This window comes from Suricata suricatta, chromosome 3 (genome assembly GCF_006229205.1).
Source record: "Suricata suricatta isolate VVHF042 chromosome 3, meerkat_22Aug2017_6uvM2_HiC, whole genome shotgun sequence".
In the NCBI taxonomy this organism is placed as follows: Eukaryota; Metazoa; Chordata; class Mammalia; order Carnivora; family Herpestidae; genus Suricata; species Suricata suricatta.
In genome coordinates this window covers 67,500,207-67,524,878 of record NC_043702.1, presented here as the reverse complement: position 1 = coordinate 67,524,878, position 24,672 = coordinate 67,500,207, and the positions used below count along the sequence as shown (strand labels likewise).

Here is a 24,672-nt window from a genome sequence, read left to right as displayed (position 1 = left end):
AAAAATAACAGCAAACTGTTCCCTTTAAAAACTTTTTTTGCTGGTAGAAATATTCCCAATTTACATTTACATACATTTGGATTCAATACTTAAAGTTTAGAAGTAATCAAATTGTAGAAAATTACAAAATGTATTTGGTTATGCCAATTATATAGTGTTTGCCTTTAAAATAGCTGATTACAAATTCAGCTTAGTCATAAGCAGGGTTTCACTGGAGAGGATCTTAGATAATACTATTTGTCCCTTCTTTCTTGGGAAGGCATGGAGAAAGTTAGGGGGGACTAGGAAGAACAAACCGTTACTCTCTTGTTGGGGGGAAAAAAAGACAAAGTGAAAATAGTTCATCAAAAGATACATTACATATATATTTACAGTAATATATCCCTACACTTAAAATAAAAGAAACTTTAAAAATTAAAAAGATATTGATTTGAAAAATATAGTATTACTGTTTATTCATTTCGGTAGAGGTCTATGTAAATGGATTTAAGATGTGATTTCTGTGTGAACTAATTCCTTTTACTCTGTCCCAGGGTCAAAGCCTGTACCAATGTTTTTCAAGTTACAGGTCACAACTAACCTTTTCAGAAGCTTGTTTATGTTGAAAGAGAGAGAAAGTGCAAGCAGGGGAGGGCAGAGAGAGAGAGTAATAGAGAATCTCAAGCAGGCTGCACATTGTCAGCCAGAGCTGATGAGGAGCTCAAACTCACGATCCCGTGAGGTCGTGATCTGAGCCGAAATCAAGAGTCCGACCCTTAACCAACTGAGCCACCAACTGAGCCATCCAGATGCCCTTACAACTCATTTTTAAGTACTGAAATAAATTTAATGGATAATGACTAGTATTTTTAAGTGAAATAGAGTATCCTGGAATAGAAAATATGCTACATTGTTTATAGTAAGGGTAAATGTTTGTGAAACTATTACATACATATGAGTATGTGACTATGTTGAATATATATTTCTCACTGTAGGTCATGCCCCTACCCCTAAATTTAAAAACATTTTATAGTATATAGTGGAATAAGTGTTTACCCAATAATGTAACAAGGGCAAATTGTATTGAGAGGCAGTGTAATACATTTATGTGTTTTCTCTCGGTGCTAAACTTTGTTCTGAGTAAATACATATGGAAATTAGGGTATATTGTATTTGATCTTCAGCACATCTAAAAAGGGTAGCAATACAAAATGAAATTAAAATGTTCTCACTGGTGTATCTGGGATTGCCGTATAGTCTGGGACCCAGTGTCACGTGTCCCTGCGATCGTCACACCTGTGCTTACTTGTCCGTGGTCACAGGAGGAAGGGGAGCACTCTATTAAAAAGTTTTTAGTAATATCGAAATAGTCTTTTGAACTATCACCACAGTAGAGGAATTTCAATTTATTTATTAGTATTAAGTTGTATCTTGGGAATTTTCAACCTAAAAGACCAGACATTTGATGTTTCTGTGGCCTATCTGGAGAGTATTTAAGGTTCTATGAAACTGCAAAGAGTCACTTACATTGAGCTACATTCATATTCTAGCTTCAAGTTCTTTTCTTTCCATCAATGAAACATTAAAATTAGGGCACTTCAACTTGTAATTCATATTGTAATTAAATAATCAATTATTTCCTATTTAGATTCCACTTCTACTTCTGCAAAATTTCATTTTCTCTCAATATCCTAACATTAGCTATTCAGTAGAATTATCTTTTGTACGAGGATACTACATATGCCATATATAAATAGGGAGAAACCTATTTTGTATAAGATGAAAATTGATTCAGGCCCTTGAAATAAAAATTAAATATTTTATATACGGGGGAAACATCTTATATTCTATATAAAGCTTTCCATTTTGCAATTGTTTTAAAAGGCTGCCGCTGTGAGCTATGGCAGAATAATGCTTCTTCTGACCTCTGAACATGATGCATGACTTAGCTTTTGGCATTCTTCCTAGATAAACCCTGGAGGGCAGAGATGCATTCCAATGTGACATATATTTGAATATGTCCTGCACAGAGGATAAATGTCATTTGTAAATGTATCAGAAACAGGTTCTAGAGAGGCTGAGATTTGCATTTGTCTAGTTCAGGAAAATTATACAAATATATAAGTCTTTAGTTTTTTTCTATTGCTTTTTTGCTCACACCAACAGATTTTTAAAACTTTGCCAAATACAAGAGCAGTAGGCTCTGAATCATATCGTAATATTCGTGTTTTCTCTCCTTTGCAGTATAGTTTTCCTTCATTCTGATTCTAGACTCTTTGCCCTAACCTGTCTCAGCACATGCCGTCTGGAAGACACAGGACTACAGGCTATCAAACATGTTTTTCTACTGTCTGTCTTGCTGCATGTGAAGCGTATGAGAGCTGATCTTTCTAAGTTGAATATGTACTTTAGTCTGTTATCCTAGAGTTTACAGTACTGATTTTTAAAACAGGGAGGCCAAATCTTTATCAAGACTATGCATGGGAATGAAAAAGCTCTTGAAGAAGAAACAGAAATCTTTAATTTTTTCTATTAGTCATATACTAGAACATGATGGAAGATTTATTCATCCTTGGCGTGTCTTTTCCTTACCTTTTCTTTCCCTTCCTACCTTTTCTCCTTTGTGTTCAATGTTAACTTTTAAAGAGATTTTTACATGGGTGTTCACCATCAAATAAAATTTGGAAATAATATGTATTTGATTTTATTCACTATTTATTTTTAAGTTTTTTTTTTTTTTTATTTTTGAGAGACAGAGACAGCGTGAGCAGGGGAGGGTCAGAGAGAGCAGGAGATACAGAATCTGAAGACAGTCTCCAGGCTTTGAGCTGGCTGTCAGCACAGAGTCTGATGTGGGACTCGAACCCAAGAACCGTGAGATCATGACCTGAGCCGAAGTGGGATGCTTAACAAACTGAGCCACCCAAGCGCCCCTATTCACTATTTTGTATTTTGTTCATACCTGCATGGTGTAATGGATTATACTTACCCCTCCTCCCTCATTTTTTATTGAATACCAAATGAGTGAGTATATTGTTTTGAGCACATATACAATGTTCAGAAGAGAGAGTTTCCATACAACCATTCTAAATAAGTAAAAGGACCCCCCAAAACAAAACAAAAACCAAAAATAACCACCCAAATAAAACTACAAAAAGCCCTATATACCTATATATATAGAAAGAGACTGTGTAGAGAAAGTGGAATGTATAGGATTATAATTAAAAGTTTAGTTTGAATAAAATGCATTATACTGAAGCAAAGTAATTAGAGTTGTAGTTTACCTAATAATTGGTACTAATTGCTTTCAAGAGATTAGATCCCACAACCCCATTTTAAATGGCAGTGAAATTATTTCACCTTGCCATAGCATTAGTGGTGTTAATATTAATGATTTTCATATTTTCCATGTGCAGTCCAAATGTCATCTTGTTAACAATGATTCTTTATCGGAGATTTAAAAATGCATGGCACAAAATTGACAGGATAACAGTTTGTTTTCTGTTTTTCATTTCACTAACATATGATGGCAACTAGAATGTTTGACTACCTTCAACTTCATGGAAAGTCAAATGACATTCCTTCTCTGAATATGTGGTCAATTTAATTTTAGACTCCTTTTTAAACTGACACTCGATAATCAAATAGATAGTTGTTTACAAGTACATTTGAGTGATTGAATTAAACCCCTAAAAGATTATATTATATTATAGTTATTTTCTGAAATTAAGGGACTATATGTAGAATGGTCCACTTTTATCTGTGGTTGACCTGAGGTCTACTATGGTCAGGAAATGATCTTTCTTCTGAGATACATCAGAAGGTCAATAGTAGCCTAATGCTATGCCATAGTGCCTACATACATTATTCACCTCGCTGTATCCCTTCTCATAGGCATTTTATCATCTCATATCATCACAAAATGGTAAGTATAGTGCAGTAAGGCATTTTGAGAGAGAGACCACGTTCACATAACTTTTATTATAGCCTATTTTATAATTGTTCTATTTCATTAGTATTGTTAATCTTACTGTGCCTAACTTATAAATTATACTTTTACATAGGTATATATGTATTGAAAAACATGTAGTTTATATAGGGTTTGGTACCATATACAATTTCAAGCATCCACAGTGGGTATTGGAAAGTATCCCTGTGGATAGAGATAAATGAAATGTCATTTAATCTTCTTTCTTCCCATTCTACAGAGGAATGATGAAGAGGCAGTTGTGGATAGAGGTGGAACTCGTTCTATTCTCAAAACACACTTTGAGAAAGAAGACTTAGAAGGTAAGACCTTTTTCCCCCTTCGGATAGTTTTTGTTATGCTTTCTTAAAGTATTTCAAAAAGAAATATGAAGCTTGTCACAATTTGGAGAATTGTAATGGTGGTGGTGGTGGGTTGTGGATATGATTGTTTTAATGCAGCCTGAAATGCCACCAGGCAGACCTACAAACAGTGAGAAGTATCTATTCATCCAACAGACCTTTAATGAATCTCTATATATTCAAGGCACTGTGTTGAGTGCCAGTCTTTCAGTAATTATTGCTTCAGGAATTACTATCAATTGGGGAACGAAGAGAAGAAAAGTTACAACAACCCAGTGTATTAGGCGTTACTGGAGAGGGGAGAGTAGGACAGGAAGGGCATCTAACCCAGCCTATGTTGTCAGAGTAAGCTGTCACTGAAAGAAAGTTGAAGACCACTAACATTCTAGCTTCACTCATATATATGAGAGGTGGAGGTATCGATAAGAAGAAGACCAAAGAGGTCAATGGGGAGGTAGTATGGTCTAATAGTTAAGTGTATGGACTCTGAGACCAAACAACTCTGGATTTACATATGAGTTCTCCTTATTTGTTATGAAAACTTCAGCTAGTTGACTTCTCTGCACCTCAGTTTTCTCAACTGTTAAGGATAACAGTGGCCCGGCTCTGTGCTGGCAGTGTGGGGCCTGCTTGCGATTCTCTTCCTCTCCCTCTTTGCTCTTTCCCCTCCCCTGCTCACTGTCTCGCTCAAAATAAATAAATAGACTTTTAAAAAGAAGATAAGGATAATGATGGCCAAGATTTGGAAGCAACCTAACTATCCATCGATACACAAATGGATAAGGAAGAGGTCTCTCTCTCTCACACACACACACACACACACACACACACACACACACACACGAATGTTACTCAGCCATAAAAAAGAATGCGATTGTGCCATTTATGATGACATGGATGGTCCTATGCTAAGTGAATTAAGTCAGGCTAATAAAGATTTATTTTATGTAGAATCTAAAAAATAAGTGAATAAGCAAGCAAACAACATAATCAGAATTGTAAGTCCAGAGAACAAACTGATGTCTGTAGTAGTAGGTAGAGGGATTGGGCAAAATGGGAAAAGGGGGGTGGTAGATATAGGCTTTTGATTATGGAATGAGTCAGTCACAGGAATAAAAGGCACAGAATAGGGAATATAATTAATGATATCGTCACAGCGTTGTATGGTGACAGATGGTAAGTAGATGTGTAAGCATAGCATAATGTATACATTTGTCCAATCACTCTGTTATACACTACTGAAACTAATGTAACATTGTGTGTCAACTATACTCAAAATAAAAAAATATATAATTTTAAAAATAAGGGTAACAATAAAATATATTTCATAAAATTCTTATGAGAATTATGAGAAAAATACTTAGACTAGTGCCTGGCATGAGGTTTACATTAAGTCTTGATAGTAATTACTACACCATAATTTGATGTACACCCCTTGTTACTTCATTTTTAACCATAAATTATTAGTGGGATATAAAGCATGTGATATTTTTCATCTTTTGGTTAAAAATAGGTAATCTTAAGTAAAAAATAATCAGAGATAGTTCTTAATAATCCACCACAGCTGAGAAGTAAGGGATATTCCTCCTAGGAATTGTCAGATAAATAATTAAATTACAATAAAATTCATAGTTCTTAGATCTTATCTTTACTTACAACAATTGACTAACAGGAGAACTGACACAATATTGAGAGTAAACTTTTTTTTTTTAATAATAGTTTATTGTCAAATTGGTTTCCATATAACACCCAGTGATTCTCCCCACAAGTGCCCCCACCATGACCATCACCCCCTCCTCCCACCCTCTCCCCCTTCAGTCCATGGTTCATTTTCAGTATTCAGTAGTCTAGTCTCCCTTGATCTGTGTCCCTCACTCTCCCCTGCTCTCTTTCCCCCTTCCTCTCCCCATGGTCCCCTGCCAGGTCTCTCCTGTTAGACCTATGAATGCAAACATATGGTATCTATCCTTCTCTGCCTGACTTATTTCGCTTAGCATGACACCTTCGAGGTCCATCCACTTTCCTACAAATGGCCGGATTTCATTCTTCCTCATTGCCATGTACTAATACTCCATTGTATACATATACCACATCTTCTTGATCCCCTCATCAGGTGATGGACATTTAGGCTTTTTCCATGATTTGGCTATTGTAGAAAGTGTCGCTATGAACATTGGGGTACATGTGCTCCTATGCATCAGCACTTCTGTATTCCTTGGGTAAATCCCTAGCAGTGCTACTTTCAACAGCTATACTTAGTGCCTGACATTTTGTGTAGTACACAGAAAATATGCGTCTGGAAAGGTTATACTTACTGAGTGGGTGTAGTGATGTGCTATGCAATCTATTTATTATGCAAATTGAAGGGAGCACAAATTTGAAAAATCTGAATTGATAAATGAGAATATAAAGATAATTTCTCCTTGGATTCAAAATGTCATTATATTACGTTTTTTCCTCCAGCAGAATATTTACCTTCTACTAATGTCCTGTCATGACTTAAGCTATGCTTGTGTTCACTTAGCACATGTAAGAAACCCCATAAAGCAAGATGTTAGCCTAAAAATATACTCATTGCAGGAAAAAAAAATCTCAAGTTTAAAGATTGTGATGGATAATCCACACACAGATAATTGAAAGTTAACAGTTTAATAATCACAGTGAAATACTGAAATGTTCCCTTTGGATGGAAAATACATAATACAAAAACAGAATTTAAGTTTATTTTAATTATGTTATCAATGCATATTATATACATATTCTTTTACTGTGCATGGTATTCAGGACAGTGTGTGATGCTTATGAAATTACTGATTGGTGAACACAACTGGATAAGTCAGATTTTCTTCTCTTTACTGAGGTCTATAGTGGCTATTTTAATTCCAGAAGAGAATAATTGTGGCTAAGTCACTGGCAATTAAAATTAACATCATAGAATGTAAATGTAACATTGCATTTTAGAATTTTGAACTACAATAGGAGAAACTTATTTATTTAGACTTTCTAAATATTTGTTCTGCTCCCAGACCATACTAAGTAGATAAACATCCTAGCATTGGAGGATGCTATATGGGATTCTTCAAGAGAACCAATAGATCTATCTGTGGTTCCCAGATTGATTATTCTGTATCAGAAAATAATGTAGGTGCAATGTGTTGGATGTCATGGTTCTGGAAAAATCAACTGGTAGCATAATATAAAATGGGTAAGGGGGAGAGGGCCAGTTACAAAGACAGCATTGCTGAAGATCATGTGGGCAGTAGTTTCTCCTTTTGTTTACTTAAAGAAAAAGTCCAGAGCTCCACATTTTAAGAACTTCTTTAGTGGGACACCTGGGTAGCTTAGTTGGTTAAGCATCTGACTTCAGCTTAGGTCATGGTCTCATGGCTGTTGAGTTGGAGCCCTGCGTCAGGCTCTGTGTTGGCAGCTCAGAGCCTGCAGTCTGTTTCAGATTCCGTGTCTCCCTCTCTTTCTGCCCCTCTCCTGCTCACATGTGCTTGCTCTCTTGCTCACTCTCTCTCTCAAAAATAAATAAACATTAAAAAAGAACTTCTTTAGTAATGTAGATAAAACACAAATGGATATTTATTTTAAATAAAATTGAGTTGGGAATTACTATTGAAAAACACAATTTATGAACTCTTCATTCAATTAAGATTTTAAATTTGAAAATTAGTGTTTACAGGATATATATGTATATGAGTTATTAATAGCTAATAGAATTACCAGTATAATGTAACATCCTGTGCACAGCTTGTAGAAATGCCAGGTGGTTAAAAATATCTATAAAGTCTCAGGTGAAATATGTTTAATAGAAGATGATCACTTGACCAATATTAGCAGCTTGGTATAGTCTATTAGCTAATATATTCACATATATTATACATTTTGATGAATGTTATGTCAAATGTATAATTTCTCCCTTCAAATATTTTTTTGTTTTACGTGATATCTTGTACCATTTTTCCTCTCGTTTCCTATTACCTAAAATCAGGAGCATACAATTTTATTAGATTCTGTTCACCTCCTGTTTTTCTATATCAGACAGTAAATTCTTTGAATCTCTCTTTGGAGTGTCTCTTCTCATTTCCTCCTTTTTGTTCCCACTGCCACTGCTCTTCTTTCCTGTCTACTGGGTGCTCTGTTTCTCACAATCCACCCTCCTTAAAACTGCTAGTGTACTGTCTAAGTCTATTTCTGATTCTGATAGTAAAATGTAGTGAGCAGCACTGACTCCCTATAATCAGATCAAATCAGGATTGTGGGTAGAGCAAAAATTGTTGGGGTTTACCAGTTTTTATTTTTGGTCTCCCACATCCAGGTGTGATTAGTACTGTACAGAGTATCAGATTACAAAAGGAGAAATAACATTAATACCCTTGAAATTCTTTCTTCTACTTGCCCTTTAATACACGTGTGGTAGACAGATAAAATATACAATGATCAGTTATGTTTGAATTTTAGAGAAGTAATGAGTAACTTTTTAGTACAGGTATGCCATACAATATGTTTATTTATTGCTTTTTACTTGCAAAATCTGACAGTCTTAGTAGTGGGTGTTACCGTGAACACTAACATCCCCTCTTAAGGCTCGAGGTGCTTATTCGCCGGTTGCTGTTCGAGTGTTGCCTACTGTTGTCCGCCAGCTGAGTTCTTCCCCAGAAATTCCCTTTCCCTGAAAGGAGCTGTCTCGGGGGCGGGGGGGGGGGGGGATCTATATTCTTGGTAATTGGCAGGACCTTCACATTGGTGTCTTAGTCTGTGAGGCTAAGAGTGGTTGTAGTGGGTGAGAAGGCTTTCAAACTACTTGTCTTGGCCCTGAGAGTAACTGAAAATCAGAATTGCCATCTTTGCCGAAGTTGTCAAATCGCTGAGGATAGTAGCAGATGATTACAGACTCGGCCAAGTGGTAAGCATCAGTTGTAACTGCTTTGTCAGAAATGGGATCTTCATAGAGCAGGTTAACATGACCTCAGGCATGTGGTATGCAGCTATTGATGGGGAGAATGCATTTTTATCTGTTACTCTCAAGAAGGATTACCAGAAGTAAACATACTCTTGGAAAGTATAACACTTTTTCACAATTGATGCCTACACCTTTTTAAAGAATTGAATAATTTTTTTCAGATATGACCATTGTTATATCTTCGGTAGGCATAAGAATAAATTAGTGGCAACTGTCTAAAAGTAGTATGCCCTATTCATAACTAGATGATGATAAAGACAAGAAAATTTAGTAAAGATGACTTGCTGTTATTTTAGTGATTTTGACTGAACAGATTGATTTCCAATCAAGGCAATACTATCAAACAACTGGGTTGTTTTTTGCCAAGCATTTTTTTAAATGCTCTTTTTGTGGTAAATCGTGATATGGAATTTACCGTCTTAACCCTAAGTATACAGTTCAGTAGTGTTAAGTATATCCACATTGTTGTGTAACCAGTCTTCAAAACTTTAATCTTGGAAAACAGAAACTGTATACACGTTAAGCAACTTTACATTTGCTCCCTACCCTGTCCTGTAGCAAGCACCATTCTATCTTCTATTTCTATGAATATGATTACTCTGGATCTCTTATATAAATGAAGTCATGCAGTATGTGTCTTTTTGCGACTAGTTTATTTCATAGCATGATGTTCAAGGTTTTGCCATGTTGTAGCACATGTTAGATTTCTTTCCTTTTTAAGGCTAAATATTACTTCATTCTATGTATATACTACATTTTGTTTATCCATTCATCTGTTGATCAACATGATTGCTTTGACCTCATGGCTATTGTGAATGGCACTGTTATGAACATGAGATTGCAAATATTTCTTTGAAATCCAGCCTTTAATGGTTATGAATATATAGCCATAAGTGGGATTCTTGGATCATACAGTAATTCCATATTTTAGTTTTAGGAGAACTGCAGTATTGTTTTACATAGCAGTTCACAATTTCACATTCTCATCAAGAGTGCACAAGGGTTCCAATTTCTCCACATCCTTGCCAATACTTGTGATTTTATCATATGTAGGTTTCTTTTTTTAATGTTTGTCTATTTTTGAGAGAGAGAGCATGCACAAGTGAGCGTGCACAAGAGGGGGAGGGGCAGAGAGAGAGAGACAGAGACAGAGTGTGAGCAGGGGAGGGGCAGAGAGAGAGATGAAGACACAGAATCCAAAGCAGGCTCTAAGCTCTGAGCTGTTAGCAAAGAGCCCGATGTGGGTCTTGAACACACAGATCATAAGATCATCACCTGAGCCAAAGTTGGATGCTTAACCCACTGAGCCACCCAGGTGCCCAGCCAGTACTTGTGATTTGGTTTGCTTATGTATTTGTTTTTGATAGAAGCCATCCTAATGGGTGTGAGGTGATATCTCATTGTGGTTTTTGACTTGCATTTTCCTAATAATTTGTGATATTGAGCATCTTCTCATATGCTTGTTGGCTACTTGTTTATCATCTTTAGAGAAATGATTGTTCCTTGTTTAATTAGGTGTTGTTGAGTTGTATGAATTTTTATATATTCTAGATTTTGATACCATGTTAGATGTATGATTTGGAAATACTTTCTCCCATTCTGTTGGTTGCCTTTTCATTCTGTTGATTTTGTCCTTTGATACACAGAGACTTTTAGCTTCTATGTAGTCTAATTTATCTAGTTATTCTTTCGTTGCCTGTGCCTTTGGTATTATATCTAGGAAATCCACACCAAATCCAATGTCATCAAGCTTTTCCCTATATATCCTTCTAATTTATATTTTTGGGTCATACATTTAGGTCTGTGATCCATTTTGAGTTAAGTTTGTATACGATGTAAAATGCTTCCACCTTTACCTTTCATGTTTCTTTGTTGCCTAACATTATAGCTCATACCTCTCCTCACATGTTAAATATTTCCCCAAATCACTGATATATAAAGAACCTATTGGGGGGCCTGGGTGGCTCAGTCAGTTAAGTCTCCAACTTCAGCTCAGTTCATGATCTCACCTCTCATGAGTTTGAGCCCTGTGTTGGGCTCTGAGCTGTCAGCACAGAGCCTGGAGCTGCTTCGGATTCTGTGTCCCTCTCTCGCTCTGCCTCTCACCCACTCATTTGCGTGCATGCTCGCTCGCTCTCTCTCTCAAAAATAATAAACATTAAAAAAATTTAAAAAAATGACCTATTTAGTGAGAAACTATTGTTTTCCATATTTTTAGCAAATATTTCTATTTTCTACAATCTGAGAACATAGAAGACACAGTAAAACCTCAGGCATATTATTCAAGACTTCTGTTTAAAGGCTTTTGGTGCTCCAAATTGGTGCCTTCACATCTCCACCATTTGCTAGTGATTTCCCTGCACACAGAAGTAGAATGCCCACTCTTCCCATCCATTAGTGTTATGTGACTCCTCCTAACAATATAATTATTTTCTTCCTTCACACCTTTCTGAGTTTACATATTTTTTATATTACTGTTATGTACATATCTTTTTTTATTATAAGCTTGTTGAGGGACAAATAATCATCCTACACATATTTACATTCTCCCATGTTATCTAGCACTTTTTCTTGAATTAGATAGGTACTTAAAATGTGTTGCATTGAGTGTCATTTATATGTAACTCAATAATATATCACCAATCATGTAAGCAGTTAAATTTATGTAATGTAATTAGGTGCATAATTAATGTTCATCAAATAATTACCTATGAAATTATTTTACATGTAAATACAGACATTTCTAATCATGTTGCACTGCACTAAGATCAATCTAGTTATATTTTGATCTTATTTTTAGGAATTCATAAATTTAAAACTGTAATGGAAAAGTTAAACTTATCTTGGCCTACAAATTAAATAAAAGAGACATTTTTTTAAATCCTGTATTGCTTTTAGCAGACAGTAAAGTACTTTTAAGTCAAGGATTTAATAAAGTAAAGTATACTCCTATCTTGATATTTTTTTGCTCATCCCACTTGAGGAAAAATAAATGGTTTACTAGTTTATTTCCTTTAGGGATCACTTAATAGATGGTGGATCCAAAGTGCACCTAGCACAAAATGATCATGCAACATAGTTCTTTCAACGGTAGTACCCTCCCACTTTCTTCCTTTCACCGCATTCCTGAGCTCTTATGGTAACTCAGATGGTTTTCTGACTATAATCATCATAATGTCAAAAGTGATGTCCACTAAAAAACTAAAGGTAATGAGTGCAGATCCTATATTTATGACAAAGTATTTTGCAACCAAAGTAAAAAATAAGTGAAAAACAATAGAAGGCAAGAAAGAGCCAACAATTAGACCGTTTCTCTCCAAAAATTGCTAAGAGAAGGAAAAAGTGGATTCTGTTGGGAGAAACCAGAGCTGGCTTCACAAAGACAGAGGTAGCTTTCAAGGATGAAGGAGGTTCTGAAGGCAAAGAAGGAAGGATTTGTTATGTTTTGGAATAGTTAATACAGTGTGACTAAAGCATTGGGATTTTTCAGGGGGCGAAGAATGACTGCAGATGAAGTTTCAATATTTGCATGAAGTAGTAGACAATGAATTAATTCTTGAAATTACTAAATGAGGAGAGTACTATTATAATTTCTACTTTACAATTAAAGAAACTAAAGCACAGCTTAATCTGCCAGGCCAAAGGACTAGCAAGTGGTAGAGCAGGGATTCAAATCCACAAGTGGCTTTTAACAACTGTATTCAGAATTAAAGATAATACTGAGTCTTGTGTTGTAGAGGACTGAATGGGACAAGGTGATTGGAAGTCTGGGCATACTTACTCATTTGATCATGACTATTTAAAAATCATTAAGACTTTCGGGGCGCCTGGGTGGCTCAGTTGGTTAAGCCTCCGACTTCGGCTCAGGTCAGATCTCACGTTCTGGATTCGAGCCCCGCGTCAGGCTCTGTGCTGACAGCTAGCTCAGAGCCTGGAGCCTGCTTCCGGTTCTGTGTCTCCTTTTCTCTCTGCCCCTCCCTCTCTCATGCTCTGTCTCTCTCTCTCTATCAAAAATAAATAAAACATTAAAAAATTAAAAAAAATGTTAAGACTTTCATATCCTATTATAAAGAAATAAAGGATTCAATAATGAGTACCCATATCACAATAGTTTTCCAAATGCTTTTCCAAAATTTTTGAGTTTTTTAGTAAGTAAATTCCTGTTAGAGAGATTCATTTCCATAAATAAGAGAGCCTCTCTCCAACTGAAAACCAGTGAAATTATAACGTCATGTTCTCCTATTTTAAATTCTCATCTATGCTGTACCACAAAATGAATAATCTTATTGTTTCCTTATTCCTAATATCTTTTCTTTGAAAAATCTTCATTTTTTCCTGCCATTATTGGTTGATTAGCTTTTGTGCAATTTAGTATTGTTGATCTTGATTCAATGTCAATTAATGGGGCAGTTCTAAGTGGTATCTGGTCCATTGGTAATGAGTAGTGAAATTAGTTAATTACAAAGAATCCATATGAAATTGTACATTTTACCTGCCAAATACTTTGAATATTTGAGAATGAGAATTAGGTACATAAGACTAATACTGAAGAAGAATAGTCAGTATTAAATTTAATTTTCTTATTAAGCAATCTTTGCCACCTGAGCACGTTTTATAATGAACTCTTATAAATTTTCCTATGGGTATCCTAAGAATAAAAAACAAATGTGAGAATATTGTTTTAAATACTTCTAAAATTCTCAGGTGAGCTATACATCATGTTCCACATTTCTTCATTTTAGTGTCATATAATTTGTGTATGTGACCCACATCAATGTATTTTGATTTATAATTTATTCATGATATTTTACCTAATTGAAGTGAGCAATAACTTGGTAGTTATTTATAATCCACTTATATTGTAATTCTAAGTAAATCTGAAAGATCTTAAAGTATTTTTACAAATTTTGCTTATGGTTTATTAGACCATTTGTAAATAGTTATACCTGTATTTGCTTGAGGGCAGTAACATATATTCTACTGTGTATATGTGACTAAGAAATCTTAAAAATTTATGGTTTCACAATTTCAGGGCCCTGGTTATACATTTTGTTTCCTTTGCTTAGGATGTTAGTTTTTAGGTAGCCGATTTTAAGATAAAAGCCCTTACTATTAGTCACTTTTCATTATTCTTTGTAAGTCAAACTCTGTTTAATATTATTTTCTACCTATCAAAGGTATGGTATAGCATTTAGGGTATTTGGTTTCTTTTTTTGGATGGAGGTGGGTATCTGCTTTCTACTGAGACTTAAATATATAATTTATGAATGCAGAGAACTGTGTGTGTGTGTAACATTTTCAATCACTATTTCAGAGATATAATAGATGAAACGAAATTCCTTTTCATTACATTAAATATAATCCTATAAGTATTAAAAGAAGGAATTTTACATCATAGAAAGTATCCCTTTAATCCTTAAATATTTGAATCCTTACATATTGAAAACTTTGAAGACTGACCACAAACGACCAAAGCTTTTTAATATATACCACATAGGTTTATATTAATACAACACTTTAGTTTTGCATTTTCCAGACATCTGAGACTTAAGGGTATTCATTATTTAGTTATACAGTGTAATAGTGAGGGAGTAGGACTATGAAGGTGACATTGTGAAGTAGGTCAACTTAGTCTACTTCTTGATTAAACTCTTAAATCTCTATGTCAGCTGCTAATCTTTCCCCCCTAGCGTGATCCTACTTCAAAGCTCCTCTGCTGCATGTGAGCATAGCCTCCTCAGATTATTGCCTTTCTAGAAGATCAGTCTCAAATTAGTACACGTGGGGCCAGGCTACCAGTCAGTTAGGATCTTTCTAGGGAAGTTGTCGTGATTCACCAATATTTAATTAAGTGCTAATGGCATACGAGCACTTGGCCATTTTCTATTTTACATCCTGCATCCTGTAAGGAGGTTTAGATACTGGTGCTGCCAATAGGGCACTTCAGTCCTACATCCCTTTGGGAAAAAAATGTCAGTGGCCACTTTGCACATAAATGTTTACATTAAAATATAAATTGATATAATAACTGAGACAGTCTTGATTTTTTGGATAATGCACACCTGTAATATAACAGTCCTGGTATCACTAGTACCTTAATAAAAAATTCCACTTTGGGTACCAGTATTCTGAGATTATTTTTCTGAATTCTGTCTTATATTTCTCCCAGAAACCTTGTTTACCGCCCCCCCCCCCATTCTATCTTCCTGCTTTCCTGGCTGCCTACTCATCCCTACTGCCTTTAGTCAGAACTGCTGAAAGCACAATGAAAAAACTGGGTTCTCTTTCCTTCCTTTCTCTATCGTTGCTACCCCGTAATGAGATTCAGGTGGGATGACGATAAAGGAAACAGAACAATTGAAACTGTGAGTAGAAGAAAGTAAAGTCTTAATTTTCTAGTGGTAAATTGAGCTTCTGTCTCTGAGACAGGAAGATTATGAATACTCCTTTTGACTAGTTTCAAAACTGCTTCTAAATTAGCTTAGGAGCATTTGTGATAAAAGTATTACAGTCTTATGAACAAAAGGATATCTAATTTCTAGCTAAATTGTTTAAAAATATGCCTATGTGCTCCTGTGCATAACTCAGTTTTTTCCTTGTAATGATAATTGCCACGATTTAATTAGATGACACAGCACCAAAGCATTTTATGACATCACAGCTATTAATACAAAATTATAGTGTCAGTAACACCAATGCAGTAAATAACAGTGATTGTGAAAGCAAAAGTCATATTGGTAAGTTGAGATATGGACTGTTTATGTGAATGGCTTGTTTCTTAATGTGTATCCTGTCTATGAAAAAGTACTTTTTAAAAAAATTTTTAATACTTTTAATTTATTTTTGAGAGACAGAGAGAGACAGTGTGAGCAGGGGAGGGTCAGAGAGAGGGAGATACAGAATCTGAAGCAGGCTCCAGGCTCTGAGCTAGCTGTCAGCACAGCACAGCACAAACCGTGAAATCATGACACTTAACCGACTGAGCCACTCAGGCACCCCCAAAAAGTGCTCTTAATAACCAACTACGATGGCTCTCTGACTTTATTCTTTTTGAATTCCCTGTTGCTTTTAGAACTTTGACAGTGCCTTCATTTTTAGACCTCTCTCTCTCTCATCTCTTTGGCCTTGGCTGATACTTTTCTCAGATCCTGTCTTCCTTGGTACTTTTTTTATTATATCCTCTAATCTCTTACTCTGCCTGACATTTCTATATTTTTTTCAAAATAATGTTAGTTTTATTGTTTTAAAAATTATTAAAATAGTATGTATTCCACTAGAAAAATCCAAGGCATATAATGAGTATAAAGAAGGCAAGCAAGCAAAACAACACCCTGAAAATGCACCATTTAAAAGTAATACTTAATATTCTGAGCAGATTAATAATGAAATTAACATTATGAACAAAATAATTATGTGTCATAAACATATACATGATTAGAACTAAACTATATATAATTGGATTTATGGTACCTTTTTAACTTTTAAATTATTCTCTTAACATTAAAAAACATCAGGATGTCTGGATGGCTCAGTTAGTTAAGCGTCTGACTTTGGCTTAGGTCATGATCTTGTCGTTTGTAAGTTTGAACCCCACATTGGGCTCTGTGCTGGGAGGCTGGAGATGCTTTGGATTGAGTGTCTCCATCTCTTTCTGCCCCTCTGCTGCTTACTCTTGTGTGTCTCTCTCTCAAAAATAAACATTAAAAATTTTTAAAGAAGAAATCTCAAAACATCAATATCTTTTTATGTTAGCAATTTAAATGAATATCTATACTAATTGGTCTTTTATTGCATGGTTATACCATACTTTATTTACTAATCCCTCATCAATGGAAATTTTGATTATTTTTCATTTTTCTCTTTTAAATAAAGCAACTATGCACGTTATTGTATATGTATCTCTGCATTTGACCCTCCCTACATAATTCTCAGAAGCAGATTCACTACCTCAAAAAGTTATTAAATTAAAATTTTGATACATGTTTAAAATTTTTTTTTAATGTTTATTTTTGAGACATAGGGAGAGACAGAGCATGATCAGGGGAAGGGTAGTGAGACAGAATCTGAAGCAGGCTCCAGGCTCTGAGCTGTCAGCACAGAGGCCAATGCAGGGCTCAAACTCACGAGAGGTGAGATCATGACCTGAGCCGAAGTCAGATGCTTAACCAACTGAGCCACCCAGGCACCCCTATATACATGTTTTTATATGGCTTCCAGAATGAGAGGTTCCATCTATTTCTTCAAACTTTGACAATTACAATTTTCCTCTATCTTTGAAATGTTGGCTTCTCTCCACATTGATTCTTTTTTCCTTCTTACTCTTCATATTTTCCCTGGACGTTTCACTTCCTGGAATATTATTTCTACCAGTAGGTACTGTAGATGTCAATGTGGGTATACCCAAAATGCTCCAGATGTGTCCTGTGGATCTTCATATCTTGGTTATATCTAACTAAGGAACACTGGAGAAGGTGGATATGACCTCAGGAGAGGTCATCTCATACAAATGTTAGTTGAGAAAAATGCTAAGGGAATACTTAAAACATGACTGCTAAATTAAAATATTTGAAAGATTGTCATATGAAAGACAAAATATAATATCATTTTAACATGGAAATAATAGAGTTTCATATAAGGAAAAAACCATATTAAGTTGTTAAAATTACCCTATTGGCTATGGTTACTTAGCATACTTTAGTTTTTGAAATGTTGAGCTGACTTCTGTTTATTTAGTTCAGTATTAGAAATGTTAACCCCTATTTATTTCACATGTTAAAATGAGAGGCATTTACTCAGATGGTCTCTAAAGAATTTTCCAGCTCTAAATTCTGTGATCTTTAAAGTGAACTTTTAGAGTATGCTTCAAAATATAAATTCCATGTTAACTTTGCCTAACATTTAAATACCTGAAAGTTTTTAAGTTTTCTGACAAGAAGTTTTACATTTGAAAAGGAATGCTGATTCAATATAAATGAAGGGTTAGTAATGTCCTATAAATAATTTAATGCCACAGAAACTTATTTTACACCTTTCTTGAAGAAAGCAATCTGAAGTGAAATAGTGTGCCCTTACTTATCTGATTATACACTTAGTTACTTAATTGAAACTTTGAAAAGTTTTATAAGGAAGTATAAGGTGCTAAGAGAGTACACTGGCGGGTGGTTATATGTTGGACAGATGTGATCTGGTTACATGGTACCGTAAGAGTTCCTGGAAGCAGCAGCAGGAAAGTCGGGTCACAAGTCCCGTCCAAGCTTTGTGTCACACTTGCTGAGGTCCTGGAGGTCCACACAGCTCATCCAGCCAAGCTAAGAGTCAAGGGTTGGAGGAATAGATTTCACCACAGCTGGGAGGAACTGCTAACATATTTGTGGCCATTAAAAAATCTAGCATGTTATCTCTTATTTGTACATATCTATACAGAAAGTCCAGTTTTTTTTTTCATTTTTACTTTCCAAGGTTTTGTTTTATTTCTTTGGTTCTATAGTTGAATCCCACCCACTCTCTTTCTTCCTGGAAATCTTTTTCTTCTCAACAACTCTTCAGTTTTCCCAAGCAAGTCTCTCTCTCTGTCCTTAATTACCATAATTCCCAGAATGAGCCACTTTCTACATGTGCACATGTCTTTTGGATTAACACAATACAAAACTAAATCTGGAATATTTTACAGTTTTACATTTTTTGCTCATTTCCTAAGCTATTTCCCTAAAGCAAAGTGGCAGAGCTGTTGAAAAATCATAAATTAATTAAAATAAGTTAGGGAGGTGGAGGGTACCACCTTCCCTTTTACATTCACTTTTTAAAGTATCCCAGAACATATGTTGATTTATTTTCTCCCTCTTCCTTGCAAAATAAAACAAATATAAATGTTTTAAAATAATGGTGAAATTGCATGCTTCTGTGATTATAAAAGTACATATTCTGTCTTACCTTATTTTTCCCCTGCTCTAGCATGCACCTCACATTATCCTTGGTTTTTGCACACATTCTCCCACTCCTCTGCTAATCCAAAATCTACTTATTGTTTAAGATTCCAGTTAAGTTCTACCTTCTCCATGAAACTCCTTGATTGCTCAAGTTATTCTTGATTTCAATCTAATGAATTCCTACAGCATTTAATGACTGATACTACACAAGAACATTAGCTTTAATGCAGATTGTAATTGTTTACTGCTTTTTATTTGTATTCTAATTTGTATACTGGCTGCTGTTTTCTTTGCTGGACTTGAGTCCTCACAAAATAGATGGTTATCTTTTAAGTACAGACATCATATTCTATAGACATTCCTTATTATCCCATTTCTTGACTGATTTGAATTCTGGTTTCTCTTAGAGCTCTGGAAACATCCAATATCAAGCTGTTTTACAACCTACCAGAACTGGGAATTCTCCTGGCTTTTTTTCTCTTAGAAAATACAATACTATTAGGCTTCATTCATTTGTTTGAGAAAATGCTGATGCTTACATGTTGAGGCTTTTTAGATTCCAAGATGAAAAAGAACATTGCTTGAGTCTCAAGATACAGAGTAATTTAGTTGCTATGTTTTTCTCAAAGTGTCATAAACTTGTAAAATAAGTAGGTTTTTTTTTTTTAATATACTACAGTACCTTCTAAACTAGTAAATGCCCAGCCTGTGGCTTTTTTGATGGGTAACTTTAGCACTTAAAAGATTTCTTTTTCTTTTTCTTTTTTTTGATAGAATAATCATAGTCATGTGACCCTTTGTTTGTAGTGATGACAAATACAGCCCTGAGGTCAGGTGACCAGCACTGGTTTGATACTTCTCACAACCTTTTGGTCTCTTTTCTTTTTGTTGCTCTACCTCATAAAAGAATTTCTGTTGGATTTAAAATTCTTTGATATATTATGATAAATGATGGCTGCTTATATTTTCTGACTCTGTTAGAGTCTCCATGGAATTAAAGATCACATGCTTACTCAACTTAATGTACTTGACCTTTTCCCATGATTGACACATCTAAATGGCCGTAGCAACTCAGTAACTATGCACCAGCTGTGTTAATATTCATTTCACAGAAAAACACAGTTCTCTTCAAGAATAGGTAGCTTGATCTCTTTCCTCCCAGCTAAATAAAGAATAGTGTGTTAGTATTATTATTAGGTATAGTAGGATTCCTTTCCATCCCCAAATATACCTCTAATCTCACTGCATTTGGTAAACACTCAGAATGCCTTGACCACAGTCCTATCAAGTGTTTTTTCAGTACTATTCTTATATAATGAAAATATCTACAGTAGTTCTGTATCTGCTCAATGAGATTGTATCCACACAATTTAAGTGTCAAAATTCCAGGATTTGTTAGCAAAATTTTACCAAGAAAGCAATGTAACCTTTAATGAACCTTTGTTTTTCCAGTGGGGAAACTGTATTTTCTCTCAAGTGAGATACAGTAAATTCTGAGTAAATTCTAGTGTTCTGTGCTTATCTCAAAAAAATATTTTCTTTAATTGCACTGTTCCATTCTCACTAATATTTTGGAAACATTTGTATCTAAATGATTCTGGATTTTTATTTGGGGTTTTTTAACACGGTATAAAATTAATTATTGACTATTTTGGTTAACTTAAAAAATGCTCATTTGAGAAGATTCCCTCTTTTAACTAAAATTTTAAACTTTATAATCATAAAATAAAATTCTCTATATAATCTTAAAATATAGCTTAGATTAGGTTTAATAATATTTAAGTTATTTCTGAACCCTGACATTTATCATTAAGTGTCTTCAATGCTTTTTCTTCTTTTAAGTGATCTCTACTAGGATGGAAAATTCAATTTTGAATATAATGTTTTAGGAAAAATTCATGGTAATGTTAATGTGGAAATTTTATTTATAGACTGTTTTCCACAGGATCTAATGTGATTCTTTGGTTGCTTCAACCAGAGTTGTTATAGTTGGGATTAGAAAAGTTGGCAATATAGAGGGAAGCAGAAAGACAATGAAATAGGACAGGAAAACTTCATTCTGCTTTCTTACTCCTTTAAACCGCTGAAGGGTGAGCCATATGAAGGGAAAATGGGGTTAACAAATAGGCATATCTGCTTTATAATAGGCCTCATGTCTAATATTTTATACCTATTCGCACATAATCTTTGTAGGAATTCTCTTGAATCTCTTGATGTTTTTAATATTTAAGTTTATTCATTTTGTTCTAAAAGCAAACATGAAGTGGTTTCTGGCTGAGGCAGATTCTTACTATTATAGCAATAACCACGCTGGTGCTCCGTGCCACATTCTTTCCCTTTAAGCTGATGTGATGAGAACTAGATGGTTATATGCACAGGAGGGGAGCCCTAAAATTAGGAATTATGAAGTTTATATAGGAATTTTTCTACAGCTGCCTTTTCCCCATCTGAGAGAAGGAGGGAAATCTTATCTCCCTTATGTAATCAAATCTCAAGGAAGAGAAGAGAAAGATTCCGAGTTTAAACCCTTTGGAGATAAACCAGTAGCTATGGGGATTTATTATCTTTTGAAATGTAAAGATATAAATCTGGGAGATAATTATGTCTTACCTCTCTTGGAGGTCTCTATCTTTCAGTCGACCTTTAACCTCCAAAGCTCGTCCTTTAACCCATATTCCATTTTCTTAGCTTTAGAAGTCTCTAGCCATGCAGAAATATGAAATATTTTCTCCTTAGTTTCATAACCATAAATTGTGGCCTTTTCATTACTGTTGCTTTGAAATTTGTGGTCATCCTTCCCCCCGCCCCCATTCTTACATTTTTTAATGTGTTTAGTAGGCAATGCATAATTATGTCTACTACCTATATATTTTACTTAGTGATCTTAATTTATACAAAAGACTTATATACTCAATAACATTTTTATTGAGCACCAAGCAGTATCAAGCATTGCTCCAGATACTTGGGACACACCAGGGAACACATAAAAAAAATCCCTGCTCTTCTTAGGTTGAAAAACTTTTGGGTGAAACTAAAAAGTAACTGCTAAACATAATAAGTTAATTACATGGTATGTAAGTGCTACAGAAAAAATAGAATGAGGAGCAGAAAGGGTCAGAAAGGGGAAGGTGGAATATTAAGTAGATGGTTAGTGCAGGCTTTGCTGAGGCGGTGAAATGTGAGCAAAGACTTGAACGAGGTGAGGAATTTTCCAAGTAGGCAGAGTACTTCAGGCAGTGAACAAAGAGGGAAGTCCCCAGGGTGGCAGTCAGACCAGCAAGGAGGTCAGTGTGGCTTCAGTGCAGTGGCGTGAGAAGATCAGCAGCAAAGAGGATCAGAGAGCTAATAGGAATAGGGTGTGCAGATCACAAAGAGCCTTGGAGAGCCCTAGAATAGTCTTGGCCTCTTCTCTGAGTAAAATAGGGTAACATTAGAAGGATAAGATGAAGAATAATGTGATCTGACTTGCATTTTAAGAGGACTCCACTTGCTACTGTGTTTGGTGCAGATCGTGGGGCTAAAGGCAGACTTACCAAGGCCGCTGGGAGACCGTTGCCATCATCCAGGTTGGGTATGATGTTGCTGTGACTAGAGTGGTGAAGTAAAATAATAATTGGACAAATTCTGGGTATATTTTGCAAGTTGTTCCAACATATTTCTTCTTAGACTGGTTGTGCGCTTAAGACAAAGAGAGAAGTCTATGGGGACTCCAAGATATTTGTTCTGAGCAACCGGAAAATTGTTTGGTCATCAACTGCGATGGAGGGAGTTGGGATGGAGAAGACTAGGAGTTTAGCCCTGTACATCTTGACTTTAAGATGTATTTTAGATATGCAATGGAAGTGTCAGATGAGCACTTGGATATGCCAGTTTGGAGTATGGGTTTGAGAGAGGTATGAGACAGAGATACAAAATTAGGGGTTACCCATTTACAGTTGGGCACATCTAGGTTTTGTGGGGCCTGAAACATGCATTTCTGAGGGTTTGCTAGGGAAAAAAAAATCAAAATGTGAATATAAATCATAGTTGGATATGTATTTAGAATGAGAAATAAACATACTTATTGGGAAACGGATAAATAGCACAAAATTATAACATTTGGAGAAATAGGATTGTTTTTAAAATGAACATACTCCTTAATACTTTCTCCCATCAATTTTTGATCTCTAATGTCAAGGATTTTTAGATGTTATTTTTTTGTTGAGGCTACAAAAAATTAACTCTATTATTAAAATTTATGGTAGTCTAGGAAGGTTTCTTTCATCTTTACAACTTATTTATAGTTTCATAAAAATTTTCAGGGTTGTCGTAAAATTTAAGAAAACTTCTTATCAAGTTTCCTGCATATATAACCTGTAAGATTTCGAGGAGTTTTCAAGAGATGACTGACTTTGGCTCTATACAATAGAAACTTTGCTGCTTCTCTGCCACCCACATACTTCCAGTGTGAGGCACATTGTGATGTCCCTGCACATTGTGATACCACTTCAGCCCTGAACCTTTGTGTCACAATATCAAATGAGTTTGGCACAATGGGTACAAGGAATATTCCTGAAACTCTTCCAACTCCAGGACAGCTAGCAATGACTTACTCATATATGGAAATGATGACAAATCACATAGATATGTTCCATTAAAGCCAACCTAAGTGTATCTCCACCTCTTTCCTATGTTTTTATGTATGTATGTATTTATATTTATATATTAGTTTTTATTCTCAAGTTAGTTAACATAGAGTGTAGTCTTGGCTTCAGGAGTAGAACCCAATGATTCATCTCTTACATATGGCACCCAGTGCTCATCCCAACAAGTGCCCTTCTTAATGCCCATCACCCATTTACCCCACCCCACTTCTGTTTTCTCTTGGTTTCTCAAAATGTCCAGACAGTCAATATTCCAGATTCCATCATGAAGGAATCTTACACTAATAAATTTTCATAAGATATATGGCCATGAGAACACAGTATTAGTCCTCTCCACACTTACATGTAATCTGCCATGAGCTATGAGTTAGGGTTTACTTTGTTTTTTTGTATTTCTGTTTGTTTTGACAAATGTATAATATTACACATCCACAATTAACGTATCATACAGGACAATATAACTTTTCTAAAAATGCCCTGTGCTTAAACACCCTTACTGCCTTCTCCCTGCACCCCTGAAAATCTTTGGTAGTTTTACTGTCTCTCTAGTTTTCACTCTTTCCAGAATTTCATATGGTTGGAATCCTACAGTACATAGCATTTTCCCTGACTTTCTCAACTAGCAATATGTGTGGGAGGCGGAGGCAAGATGGCGCCTTGGCAATCCGCCCAAGCACATGACAAAGTATGGCCCGCCTGCCTCTGGTGTACCCACCTCCCAGCCAGATACCGCGATAAGTGTACGACCAATGCAAAGCCATGAAATTGGTTAGCCCTGTTGCTGTCAGCCAATCATGAGCGGCCGCGTAGCCTGTACGGTACATATATA

The 24,672-nt window shown here is 35.3% G+C and overlaps 1 protein-coding gene across 5 annotated transcripts in view; it reads left to right on the top strand.

Annotated features, from left to right (window-relative positions):
- SLC4A10 (solute carrier family 4 member 10) overlaps positions 1 to 24,672 on the top strand; it is a 293,603-nt gene that overhangs the window by 101,894 nt on the left and 167,037 nt on the right. For all 5 annotated transcript variants that reach the window (XM_029934489.1, XM_029934491.1, XM_029934488.1 and 2 more), the window contains exon 2: positions 4,188 to 4,269. In XM_029934489.1, coding sequence (XP_029790349.1) covers positions 4,188 to 4,269 — 82 coding nt within the window. The remainder of the gene's footprint in view (positions 1 to 4,187; positions 4,270 to 24,672) is intronic.